This window comes from Megalobrama amblycephala, linkage group LG2, assembly GCF_018812025.1.
Source record: "Megalobrama amblycephala isolate DHTTF-2021 linkage group LG2, ASM1881202v1, whole genome shotgun sequence".
Taxonomy (NCBI): Eukaryota; Metazoa; Chordata; class Actinopteri; order Cypriniformes; family Xenocyprididae; genus Megalobrama; species Megalobrama amblycephala.
Genome location: NC_063045.1, coordinates 27,924,839 through 27,939,345, shown reverse-complemented (window position 1 = coordinate 27,939,345; position 14,507 = coordinate 27,924,839). Strand labels below are relative to the sequence as shown.

Here is a 14,507-nt window from a genome sequence, read left to right as displayed (position 1 = left end):
AATAGTCTAAGACAGTCTAAACATCTTTAATTGTCAGTTATGAATTTATAACAATAAGAAATTATATATGTACACTTTCTCAAATAGTGCATCGAAGGCCCCTGAATAAGAAAGGCAATTCAGTAATTTTACAACAGTAAGCTCAAGTGAACACATCATCAGCAGGATCAAATGTAAAAGTTATAAACATAATATTATAGCTCATAAGCCACCTTACAAAAGCAAGTTTGTTCATTCATTCAATCTAATAAACTTAAGGTCAGTGCATTCAAGTTATTAAATGCTTGTGGCAAAGTACAAGGTTGTTATTGCTTCAGATATACTCAGAGCAGCAAACAAATGGCGTCTTGAATATATTTTCTTTTAGATACATTTACATACTCCATTATCTACTCAAACTAACTTAGGTCCAGTATGATGTAGTGAATTCTAATATAACTTACCAATGTAATAAACTCTTTTAATCAAATAACACTTTGGTACAACTGTCTTTTTGCATGAGCAACTTCACTGGACAACCACTGTTTAAGACCATTTTAGATTTTGGACTGAATGTGAGATGTTGGAATGATGTTCCAGTTCAAACATTAATACAGTTCTTTTTCAAACAAACATCAAACTAGTGCAAATTAAAGAACCAACGAGACATGATTTGTCTATCTAAGAACAGGAAATCATACAAAGTGCCATTTTTGGTAGGTGCAAAATGTTAAAGCAAAAAGGCCTTTAATTTAAATGAAAGACCAGCATTGGGCCTCATTTGTGAAACATGAGCAGAAAAAAAAATTCAGTTGAAATAGTCTGCAAAAGCTTTCTCACAAGTTGACGCATTCAGTTTTACAAGAGCACAAGAAACATCCGAGTAAATCGTTCATAAAACCCAAGGGATTTTAGAAGAATGTGATCTTAATTACAGAGAAAAAGAAATTTATGTCTGGATTTTTCTAACAAGCAGAACAAATTTGTATAAATTCTTTAAAAAAAAAAAATATGCAAGAAAGACTATACATGCGAGCAGAAAAAAATTCTGGCTAAAATATTTGGCGAAACCAAAAAAAAAACTTTCACAGGAAAGGTTTTGTGAATGAGCAAAAAAAAAATAAATTCCTGCCTAAATCCCTCACGAAATGGAGGAATGATTTTAGGTGCAGGGAAATCGAACTTCTGTGCAAAATTGTGCATAAAACCATTCTTAAACAAATAGCTGCATTCAGTACAATTTGACCAAATTCACCCAAAAAAATGGTTTTACAAAAGAGCACAACAAACTTCTGTGTAAACCTTTCATATAACCAAAAGTTCAGAAGGGATTATAACCAATGAGCAAAAAAAAAAAAAAAAAAGAATTTAAGCAAGTATAGTTTGTATAAATTCTCTGGGGGGGGGGGGGGGACTTCCTGGCTAAAATATTCTTGAAACCAAAACAACGCAAGAATGGTTTCTGGCTAAAATGTTTGCAAAACTAACATTTATGTAGAAATGGTTTTACGAACAAATCGGCCAAATTGTTGTATTCAGTTCAATACATTCAGTCGATTCCAGATGTTTTCAAAAAAATTTTCACTTGAATGAGGTCCATTGTTGTATTAAAATTAATTGATCTTTACAATAACAGAAATTAATTTCGCTGTCATTTCACTCAAGGCCTATTGTCTTAAGAGCTATGATCTTCAACACATTAAGTTTGAGCCACTTCTAGAAACCTCTCAGAAAACAAAGGTTGTGCAAGACTTGCTAGAGTTCAGCTGCCTTTCTCCGTCTCTCATCGTTACAAATGAACAGCCATTAATGAGGCACACACAGAATACATGAATAAATATAACCAACAAAACGTGGACACATAGAAAAACATCAAGACTGTTATTTCATACACCTAAAAGTTTATGACACAGGACTCGACACCCTGTTGATTAAAACGAATTTGATTTTTAAGGACGGAGGCAAGAAGCAAACAAAAGCAGCAGATCATAAAAGCAGTACAATTTTCTAGCTGACGGCAGCAATCCTTAAAAGTAGAAGCTTATTGTTTGCACATAAAACTCTTTGTAGCTTTAATGATTAATTATGCTGCACTCAGCAGGACTGGGATGGGAATCAAGAAAAGTTCTGCTGAATATCAGTCTCTACATTCATTGTTCTGTTGTGCTCTCATGAAATCTTACTCATATTATGTGCTAGGTCCCACTCGCCTCGTCCTCCTCTCTGTCCTCCAGCTCCTCCATGTTCTTACGAGCCATCCGCTCTCTCCTCTCGGCAAGTCTCAGACAGCGAGGACACTCTTTCCCGGCCTTAAAGCAGGTCTTATGATAGCACGCACGACAATCTGCAAAACAAACACACTAACCATTACAACCAAACACGACAAAAAAAACAAAAAAAACAATTTCGGAGCATTTTGAAAATAATTTATAATAATAATAATACTTGTACAGTGCAAGACAGAAAGACATAAAAAAAGACATTAAAAAAAAAACATTTTAGCCTAGTTTAATAAATGCATAAATAAATAATAACATAAATATATAAATAAATACATAAAAATAATAAGTATAAATAAATGCATAAATACATGCATAAAAATGCATACATAAATAAATGCATATATAAATGATTAATCATTATGAATTAATAAAAACATGCATACAGATACATACACACACACACACACACACACACAGTGGTGGTCAGAATTATTTAAATCTGCATTGTTTATCCTTTTGATCTTTAATAAAAAAATCTAACCTTTCAGTGAAGGAAAAGAATTGAAAGTGGGAAGGGAATCACATTATGAAATAAATGTTTTTCTCCAAAACACGTTGGCCACAATTATTGGCACCCTTTTATTCAATACTTTTTGCAACAGCTCTGAGTCTTCTTCTATAATGCCTGATGAGTTTGGAGAACACCTGACAAGAGATCAGAGACCATTCCTTCATACAGAATCTCTCCAGATCCTTGAGATTCTAGCTCCATGTTGGTGCTTCTTCTCTTCAGTTCACTCCACTCATTTTCTATAGGGTTCAGGTCAGGGGACTGGGATGGCCATGGCAGAAGCTTCATTTTGTGCTCAGTGATCCATTTTTGTGTTGGTTTTGATGTTTGTTTTTGGATCATTGTCCTGATGGAAGATCCAACTACGGCCCATTATTGGATTTCTAGCAGAAGTGGTCAGGTTTTTATTTTTTATCTGTTGGTATTTGATAGAATCCATGATGCCATGTATCTGAACAAGATGTCCAGGACCTCCAGCAGAAAAACAGGCCCACAACATTAAAGATCCAAGCAGTATATTTAACCGTGGACATGGTTTACTTTTTATCCATGTGTGCATCAAACCCATTTGGTGGGTTTGCTGCCAAAAAGCTCTTGTTTTAGTTTCATCTGACCATAGAAGCCGGTCCCGTTTGAAGTTCCAGTCGTGTCTGACAACTGAATATGCTGGAGATTGTTTCTGGATGAGAGCAAAGATTTTTCTTGAAACCCTCCCGAACAACTTGTAGGTGCTGTTTGATCATTTTTTTAGGCTTTCTGAGACTCAAGACTCAACTAATCTCTCCAATTCTCCAGCTATGATCCTTGGAGTCTTTGGCCACTTAAAGGTGCTATAGAGGATGTTTTGTTTTATACATTTTTGCAATATTACTTGAAACTGTCTTTACTAACTGATAAAAGACTATTTATTAGGTGCACTGAAAGGAATAATATTAATATACATCATCTATGCACGAGGTAGGGCCTTAAAAACATCAGCCAATCATTTGTGTGATCATCACATAAACGATTGGCCCTTTGGCTTTTCAATCACTGCCATTACGTTCCTTGTGAGAGACGTGCTCACTCCAGTAATTTTCCACATTCCACAGGTGCCGCAAGCAATGTTTTTGTCAGGAGTAACAACTGCAGATTATGAGTTATCTGCGGTGAGTCCGACATAATGAATCCACTAACACAACACAGCCGGTGGTAAACAAACACTCGTGTTCCAATACTCATGCACAAGTTTTGGGAGGCATTCTCTCGAAATGAGCTGTGAAGGAGGGGGGTTGTTCTTACGCATGCGCTCATTTCAAAAACTCACTAACAGTCTTTGGTTTCTCAGTCCTCAAAAACATCCTCTATAGCACCTTTAAACTTTCCTCCTCACCGCACATTAGGACAATTTAGACACACGTCCTCTTCCAGGCAGATTTGTAACATCTTTAGTTGATTGGAACTTCTTAATTATTGCCCTGATAGTGGAAATGGGGATTTTCAATGCTTTAGCTATTTTCTTACAGCCATTTGTGAAGCTCAACAGTCTTTTACTGCACATCAGAACTATATGCTTTGGTTTTACTCATTGTGATGAATGATTAAGGGAACGGGAAGTCATGGCTGGACAATTTCATGTTCATGATCACCCTGGTGTGCTAAAAAAATTTAAATATGATTGGGAATATACTTCAGAGATATTTTACTCATAAAAAATTCTAGGGGTGCCAATAACTGTGGCCGTGTTTTGGAGAAAAACATTGGTAACACTTTATTTTACAGTGCCATAGTTACATGTTTCTACATGTACTTACTATAGTAATAACAGTAAATTATGCATAATTAAAAGTAACTAACCCTAAACCAAACCCTAACCCTAACTCTATAGTAAGTGCATAATACTGACCACCACTGTGTGGCGTAGGCATCTGACGCTCAACGGGATCTTCCGCAGCTTAGGATGGGGCTTGCCAATGTGCGATCTCTGGCAAATAAAACTTTCATCTGCAACGACCTCATCTCTTCAAATGATCTTGACTTCTTCTTCGTGACTGAATCCTGGATAAAATCAGGTGATCTGAGTCCTCTGAACTGAACTGACCCCTCAGTATGATTTTTTTAATACTCCCCGGCTAACTGGCAGGGGAGGCGGTCTCGTGACTGTCTTTAAAAATAAAGTTCAGTGTCGCCTTCTACCCATGGCCAGCTTCAGCAGTTTTGAAATTCAGGAAATACACTTAAACTGCCCTCATCCTGTTTTACTCTTATTAATCTACCGTCCCCCCTCTTCCAGCAATTTTATAAATGAGTTTGCTGACCTTTTAGGAGATGTCTTGACTAGACACGATCATATTTTAATACTTGGTGATTTTAACATTCATGTATGCTGCTCTACCAATGCCTTAGCTAAGGAATTCTTAAATTTACTTTCTTCCTTGAATATTGTTCAGTGGGTAAATGGTCCTACGCACTGTCATGGTCATACACTTGACTTAATATTGACTTATGGGCTGTCAGTGGCTGATATTGACATTAGTGATACTCCACTCTCTGACCACAGACCAGTGCTTTTTCCAACACTCCTCCCTGCTCCACCTAAAACTTTACCACTACAAGCACGTTGGTCTCGCATTTTGACCTCACACTCCAATCATGCCTTCTCTGACTTGTATCTGAGGACCGAAAACTCACTTATCAATGACTTCATCACGCCACATTTAGATGTTGATGAGCAGCTACAATATTTTAATAACAAATGTTCCAACATTTTGGACTCTGTACTCTGTTGCACCTCGAAGGCTTGTTTATCCCCGAAACAAGTCTCAGCCTTGGATCAACAATGATATCAGATCATTACGACAGCAGTGCAGACGATTTGAACGTAAATGGAAAAAAGACAGGCTTCAAATTTCATTTGATATGCTGAATGTCTCCCTTAAAAATTTCCAAAAAGCTGTCAGGGCTGCAAAGCATAAATTTTTATCTGATATCATTGTTAAAAATTCACATTGTTCTAGAACGCTTTTTACGACTATCGATTCTGTCTTAAATCCTCCTGTTAAGACTCCATCTGTGATCTCTTCTTTTGATTGTGAAAATTTCCTTAACTTCTTCTTAGACAAAACCAACACTACTAGAGCACAAGTTTTTAATTAGATACAGCCTGCAAGCCTACCTGATCCCTCTTTCTCCAGTTCACAGTGGAGTGAATTTGAATTGATCTCCATTCAGACATGTAGGGAAATCACTTCAAAACTGAAACCTACTTTTTCCCCTCACGACATTCTCCCTTCTCGCTTCTTAAAACAGATCTTTGATATAGTCGGCCCAGATATTTTGCGCATCATTAATAATTGTTTAGTCACTGGTACTGTTCCAGCCTGTTTTAAACTAGCTGCTGTGACTCCTATCCTCAAAAAAACAGTACTTGACTCTGCAATATATGCAAATTACAGACCCATCTCTAATTTGCCGTTTTTATCCAAAATTCTTGAAAAAGCTGTTTTTATACAATTGAGGAACTACCTGCAAATCAACTCTATCTCTGATATTTTTCAATCCGGCTTTAAAACCCTTCATAGCATTGAGTCGGCTCTTTTAAAAGTTCTCAATGATATTTTAATGGCCACAGATGCTGGTGATACCTTGGCCTTAGTGCTTCTAGATTTGAGCTCTGCTTTTGATTTTGTTGACCACAAGATTCTTCTATCTCGGCTTGAACACTCGATTGGTATCACTGGTACAGTGTTGAAATGGTTCCAATCTTTTTTGTCAAACAGAAGATTCACAGTCAATTTAGGTGTTCATTCATCCTCAGTGGCCCATGTTTCCTGTGGTGTACCCCAAGGATCAATCTTAGCACCGTTATTATTTTCGCTGTATATGTTACCCCTGGGATCAATTATGCATAAATTTGGGGTGTCGTATCACTGCTACGCGGACGACACACAACTTTACATACCTATTAAACGTAAGGATAACTTGGCATACAAGAGATTAGAAGCTTGCCTGCATGAACTCAAATAATTTTATGATACTCAATGATGATAAAACCCAGATCATTCAGTTTGGGCCAAAAGAGCACCCAGATGAAGATTCTATCAACCTTGGTACCCTCACACCTTATCTTACCTCTGATGTTAAAGATCTAGGATTTCACCTAGATAATGGTCTTAAATTAGACAAACAAATTAACACCATAGTTAGTACCAGTTTTTATCATATTCGCAAATTAGCTAAAGTCAAACCTTTCCTAAGCAGGAAAAGTTTGGAAATAGTCATCCATGTTTTTATCTCAACTCGACTCGACTCCTGTAACTCTCTGTACTCCAGGTTACCTCTCTCTTCCATCTCTCGCCTTCATATGGTCCAAAATGCGGCAGCCCGTCTACTCACAGGTAGCAGCAAATATGACCATATTACACCAATCCTACGTTCTCTGCACTGGCTGCCAGTACGACACCGTATCAACTATAAGATTTTGCTATTCGTTTACAAAGCCCTCAATAATTTAGCTCCTAAATATCTATCTGATTTGATTACTATGTACAATCCTTCGAGATCACTTAGATCCCAAAATAGTCATCTTTTATTGGTACCACGATCCCGTTTGCAATGCAGGGGAGACCGAGCTTTCGCAGTAGCGGGCCCTAAGCTGTGGAATAGCTTGCCACCACCAGTCAGAACTGCCTCTACGTTTGCTGAATTTAAATCCATGCTTAAAACACATCTTTTTTTTTTTATGTTCTTCTTTCTCCTCTTCGTTTAATCTCTATGTACAGCACTTTGGCCAGCTCAGGCTGATTTTAAATGTGCTTTATAAATAAAACTGAATTGAATTGAATTGAATTTATATATATATATATATATATATATATATATATATATATCTATATATATATATATATATATATATATCTATCTATATATATATATATATATATATCTATCTATATATATATATATATCTATATATATATATATATATATATATATATATATACATATACACACACACACACACACACACACACACACACACACATAATTGTCTAAATAAATGTATATAAATGCATAAATAAAAACATATGCACATGCATAAATAAATAAATAAATAAATAAATAATTGTATATAAAATAAAATGAATACATGTGAAAATAAATAAATGCAAAAATAAATAAATAAATGCCAGAATGAATGAATGAATGAATGAATAGAAGCTCACCATCACAACGCAGGCACTTGCTGAGCTCGTAGGGGAAGATAATGTCTTTGTCATTTCCACAGAACTCGCAAATGAAGCCCTTGGCCTGGCAGAGCTGTGGGAGAATGACAGGATAAGAATAACGAATAAACCTGATCACCTGGAACTGATCGACTGCACATCTAGACAATGAAATATCATTTCCCCATTTCAGATGCCTAGAGCAGTGGTTCCCAAAGTGGGGGTCGCGAGACATCGAGGGAGGGGTCGCAAGATGATTTCCAGAAATACATTTTTTTTTTTAAACAATTAGAAATAGCATATTTTATCAATAATTATAACAAAATACTAAAAATAGTAGTTAAATTAATTTTCCTTCCCCTTGACCGTGACTCCTGAGGTGATGACGACAGATTAACAACATATTAGCAACAGCATCAGCTGCAGCAGGTCAATTTACAGCACCATGTTAAATATTCAAACATGTGCACGTAGGTAATTCTTTAGGCTTTAAGCTTTGGATATTATTTTTGTCAAAATGAAACATTGGTTAATATCGACCAAAAAAGACAACGCAGGGAGGCCAGCGGAGGAGAGCTGAGAAGCACCACCACCGTCATGCCTTTGCAGTTCATATGCAGCACGCGCTATTGTGTTTTCACTAGGGGTGTGACGAGACCAGTATCTCACGAGACGAGACGAGACTCGAGATTGAGTTCACGAGACGAGACAAGATGGCGAAATACACGACTAGAAAAAATATTCTGCAGGTGTATTTGAAATGTTTTAACTAATCATTTTGTAATGAATGTCATTTCAGTTCTACTTTCTGAGACTGAATTATCATATGCAGTAAAAGACAACAATACTCAAGCACTGTAAAAGGTTTTGCCACTCAACTGACTTACTTCTCTTCTGTATGATTTCAGTCTCTTCAGACCTTACTGTACATGATTTATGACCTTCTACAACTTTTGACCTCCTAACTGAACTCCTCTCCACAATCTGATCACAGAAATAGAAACAGTATAAATAAAAATGGTAACACTTTACAATAAGGTCTCATTTATTAACATTAATGTATTAACCAACATCAACTAACAATGAGCAATATATTTGCTACAGTATTTATTAATCTTTGTTAGTTGATAGTCATTTGTTAGTTCATGATAGTTCACAGAGCATTAACTAATGTTAACAAATGAAACCTTATTGTTTGTACTAGTAAATAATAAGAAGAGAAAACTGTTATTCATTTTTATGGTAACACTTTACAATAAGTGCAACCATAATCACACTCTCTCAATATTCAAAGTGCAAATAAGACCAAATTTTTCTTTGATACAGAGCTGAGAGATGGTTACAACTTAACTGCCCTGCCTAAAATAGCTTTCATATTGAGAGATATCTGTATTCATCAGTGAGCCGCTTTCAAAATGCGGGGTATTGAAATCATGTTTGAATGCGCGCTCGCGTTTACTTTCACTTTCAACGGTCGCGCGTACTCTGTAAATATGGAGCGGCGGCGACCGTTATCCAACTGAATTCAATGGTTTTTTTTTATTTAAATACAAAGCAAAAGGACAATGGAGGCGTAATGTAAACGTAGCGGTGGCATATTCTTTCCTAATCATCCTAACACTCTGTCATGGCAACATCACGAGACTACTTTTCGCCTCGACGAGAAATCTCGTCACAGTTTAGTCTCGCGAGATCTCGTGCCACGAGATCTCGTCACACCCCTAGTTTTCACATATGCCGCGTTTGCAGCGCGCAACTGATCCATGGCTGTATATCACAAACGCAACATTTACTTATTTTTATTTCAAATCCAAAAGTTGTTACTGAACATGGCGCGTCAGCATTGCGATTCACGTTTAAACGCACTACATTTAAAAGTTTTATTCATTTCATTACTTTATATTTATATTTATATAAAGTAATACTTTAGATTTAAATATTATGTTGCTCACGCAAGTGGCAAAACATTTAAACATAGGCTATGTTAAAATCACAAACATTTTAAATTAAAACTTAAAATAGGCAAAAACGGGCGACTCTCGTCTTTTCCTTCCTTTTAAATCTTTTTTTACAAGAAATCCCTCAGGTCATAAAGAACTGTGTAACAAAGACTTTACATTATATGCATCTATGGTGAAATTAATAGTTTTTTCATGTCAATACATGTTTATTTTAATGCGAACAATGCATTAATTCAGAGCTGTGCAGCACAGCAAAAATAGACTCGGTGCAGAAACAATCGTTGCACTGCTGCAGACGCACCGCTCCTGGAACGCACTGCCGGACCGCATCCGTGTGCAGTGTGAACGTTCTAATCCATTAATATGGGCACAGAAAAAAAAATGCGCACTGCAAACAGTGTGTGTGAAACAACGTTTGTATACTTTAACCACCTCTGAAGTGGGGGTCATGAGTCACTGGCATCGTTATTTTGGGGGTCGTGGGCTGAAAAGTTTGGGAACCCCTGGCCTAGAGAAATGAAAAGTTATGTAACTCCAATAAGAAGTAATTTCTCACCATGCAGTCTGTAACATGGCTGGAGCCGAGCCGGAGCAGATCACGTAGCTTTGGGGCAAGACTGCCGCTACGTACAGCAGTGAGGTCGTTGAGAGAGAAGAGGTGAAAGTCTTCAGTCAGATGTCCAGGAAGTGTGTCAAACTGATCCAGCATCCTGTCAACAGAGAGGAGACTTGTAATGCAATGTAATGTGTTCTTCATGGTGTTTCAAACTAAAAAAATGCAGGAAAAACACTTACTCCTTAGCCAAACGACAAGTTTTTAAGAGATTCTTCATGTGGTTTAACTGTTCCCTCAATGCCTGTAATTGAACAATATAATAAAATAAAATATAATATATGTCAAATAAAATTTCCCTACAAAACATTAAATATTACATTTATACAAATGTTTTTGAAAAAGCTCTCTTCTTAGCTCACCAAGTCTGCATTTATTTGTTTGGAAGTACATTAAGTATAACTGATTTATATGCAAATATATTGTAAAATGTAATATATTCCTGTGATCAAAACTGAATTTCCAGCATCATTACTCCAGTCTTCAGTGTCACATGATCCTTCAGAAATCAAATTACATTTACACTACATTTACATTTAATCATTTAGCAGATGCTTTTATCCAAAGCAGCTTACAAATGAGGAGAACAACAGAAGCAATCAAAATCAACTGGTTTGCTGCTCAAGAAATATTTCTTATGTTTAAATGTTTAAATATTTCTTATTATTATGGAAAGTGTGATACATTTTTATCAGGATTTTTTTAAAATTACAAAAGTTACAAAATATATTAAATTTTATTACATATTTTTATATATTATATTATTTACATTTAATGTTATATATTTTATTGTATTACTATATTATATTTTTTAATATTTTTTATTTATTTATTTTATTTATTATTATTATAATTATTATATAAATATAGTATATAGTATAGTATAGTATATAGTATAGTATAATAATTTTTTTATTATTTTTTTACTACATTTTGAACAAAATACTTTCCAAATCATACAATTTATTAAATCAATGTATCCATTTTTAGTGTTGAGCAAAAATGTTACTTTAAAATGAAGTAACACTTGTATTCTTATTACAAATAGTTACTATAGTAATAACTATAAATTATGCATAATTACACGTACACGCACTGTCTCCAGGGCTTTGACCTTCTTGTAAAGGCCGCTGTTGATGTCGTTTGGGTTGAAGAGCGGGTCTCCTGAGATCTTGGCCAGCAAGTCCCGGGAAAAGTTGCTGACGTAGCTTTTACTGAAGTCCCACTTCCTAAGGATCTTTCCTGGTACTACGGCCTGTGCGTTTTCATGACAGCACTGGCAAAAGTACCTGCCCAGATACTCACAGTACCTCAGCCTCTTTATATAGTCTATTACAAAGAGAAAGTACAGTACTCAAGTAAACCCACGTTCAAGTAAAGAAAGTTGTTTTTATTGTGCATATGTGTTTTGTACCTGGATCGATGCGAATGCCGCAGCCAGCACAGCGATAGTTCTGTTTTGCTACCACCACTTTCCTCCTAATAGGATCAATGAAGAGATTTACAAGCTATAGAATCATGTTATAAAGTCAGTGAGACTGAATATTGATGGTGATGGTCTCACTTTGGAGGAGGGTGAATGTTGAAGATGATCTGTGGTCTAGGAGGAGCCCACTCCAAGTTTCCTCGGACACGGATGCGTAATTTGTAAATGTCTGCGTGTTCACCATCATCCGGTGAAATGGGAAGAGAATCTGGCATTGGAAGAAGCTGTAAAAGAGAGAGAGAAAAAAAACATGCTAAAATTGGCAGAAATGCAAACATTTTTAATTAAAAATTAAAATTTAAGGCAAGACTCTACAGGCAAACCTTGCCTAGATTTTGAGCTATTTTGCTTGCATAACATATAAGTCTAGTGCAAATAAAACATCCAAAATACATATTGAAGTGTTTATTTCATTATACTTTATCTATATGCATCTGTACAATTACAATACATATATTTAAAGGCAGTTTTCTCATAATGAGTTTTTCCTCCTGAACTGAGCCAGGGTGTTTGCTCTGGTGTTAATTTCATTAACGAAATCAATGACAAAAAATGTTCGTCAAGAATCTTTTTTTCATGACCAGGATGAGACGATGATGAGACAACAACAGGGTCATTAAATGATAACTGACCATACCAACATGCAATATCGTTGATGAAAAAAAACGGGAATAAAACGTAGTTAAAAATAACTTCACTAAAAGCTCTCTTTGTTTTTGTCGAATAAAAAAGGAGATAAAATATTATAGACAGTTTTTAACAAGCCTCTACTATGAGATTTCATGTTTGCTGTTACTAGATGTCAAGAGCTTAAATCCCCCAATCAGAGCTTTTCTTTTAAGATGATACATTTTCTGCCTTGTGTTTTACTTAAAGGTGCTCTAAGTGATGTCACGCGTTTTTAGGCCAAAACATTTTTTGTCACATACAGCAAACATCTCCTCACTATCCGCTAGCTGCCTGTCCCCTGAAAAAACTGTAAAAAAAACATGGTCTCTGTAGTCGCCACAAGCTCAGAAAATGGCAATAAAAACAAACTGGTGCAGCCTGGACCACAAATCATAATAAACCTGCTCCAGCCAATAACCGACAAGAATGGTTTTAAATACGCGTTCATGACTGTTTCAGGAAGCACGGAGGGGAGGGGGAGGAGGAGGAGGAGGGTCTAGCTAGCCTCTGTTTTGTTTGACAACACTTCGAACGTCAACAGGAAGTTACTTCACCCAGGATCACTTAGAGCACCTTTAATCTTTGGAATCTGGCAACCCTGTGAATGCGCTCTCTCTACACTGCGGAAGTGGTGCTGATGATTTGAAAACACCAACAAACATGTCGGCTGGTGTTTAGCGATCACTATTGAGAGATTCTGCTTAAATTAAAGTGTCATTCAGCCAGTCTGTGTTCCTTCATGAGCCTCTTGTGCTGTTCGACTGCCATCAAACCTTCTCAGTGATGAACTGTAATAAATCCAAACATGAATCTCGACTAAATTGTTTGCAATTGTGGTTGCTGAATAAATGCACTCACGCATCCTCTGTGCGACAATACAGTCTTTTTTGCAGTTGTTTTATTAGAAAAACATTCATGTCATTTGTAATTATTGGAATTACTATTAAGAATTTCACAGTTTTAATTTTTGAGAGATGTTTTTTGTTTTACCATTTTTCTTATGTAGAGAGTATGTTAATTTATATGATAAATAGTCTTTAATAAATCAGGTAACTGGATGAGGTAAAATAAACCATGCATTTGTGCTTAAAGGTGAGAGTGTAGTCATTCTAATGAAATGTAAAAATAGATTTCTCAAATGACAAGAATCATTGTGATTATAATTTTGAGCATATGGTAATCTGTTTAACCATATGCAGCATGACAAAAAAAGTTTTCAAGTGACTAAAACTAGACTAAAACAAGGAAGTTGTTTTAGCACTATCATGGGAAATCTTTTAAAAGGACAAAGATATCGCTTTCCTCACTTGACATTCGAACTGATTTTTTTATAATGGATATAGATATTATGGAAATAAAATATGATATTAAATAATAAATATGATATTATGGACATTGACCTGAAGAATGAATGCTATATCAGATGCAGGTAATACACTCTTTTAGTCAATCTCTCTCTCATAATACCATAGTACTCTACATAATACAATAAGCTTCAATGAAGCGACTCAACATTCCTTCGTTACTAGTTCTAAAGTGACATTTAGAATTAGTAATGGAGGCTTGGTTACAACTGTTAAACTGTCAGCTTGAGTTTTGAATCTGTGGTGGAAGGAAGTAGTTCTGCACAAAAAAAGGGTTTAAGGATATTCCATTGCTGTTCCTTATTCATTTACTCACTTGTGCTGTCAAACTGTTGTATAAACGCAATATCACACATGTAGCCGTGCGATATGGCTGTATATTATTATTTCACAATTTTGACTTTTTTTTTTTTTTTCAAGCAATTGTCAGTTTATCAC

The 14,507-nt window shown here is 35.7% G+C and overlaps 1 protein-coding gene across 2 annotated transcripts in view; it reads right to left on the bottom strand.

Moving 5' to 3' along the window:
* Positions 1-10: 10 nt before the first annotated feature.
* The window catches only part of rubcn (rubicon autophagy regulator), a 35,111-nt gene continuing 20,614 nt past the window's right edge, over positions 11-14,507 (bottom strand). For both annotated transcript variants that reach the window (XM_048169251.1, XM_048169258.1), the window contains 7 exons: positions 12,115-12,260; positions 11,965-12,029; positions 11,641-11,879; positions 10,733-10,794; positions 10,494-10,647; positions 7,977-8,070; positions 11-2,323 (listed from right to left, as the gene is read on the bottom strand). In XM_048169251.1, coding sequence (XP_048025208.1) covers positions 2,175-2,323; positions 7,977-8,070; positions 10,494-10,647; positions 10,733-10,794; positions 11,641-11,879; positions 11,965-12,029; positions 12,115-12,260 — 909 coding nt within the window. In that variant the 3' untranslated portion in view covers positions 11-2,174. The remainder of the gene's footprint in view (positions 2,324-7,976; positions 8,071-10,493; positions 10,648-10,732; positions 10,795-11,640; positions 11,880-11,964; positions 12,030-12,114; positions 12,261-14,507) is intronic.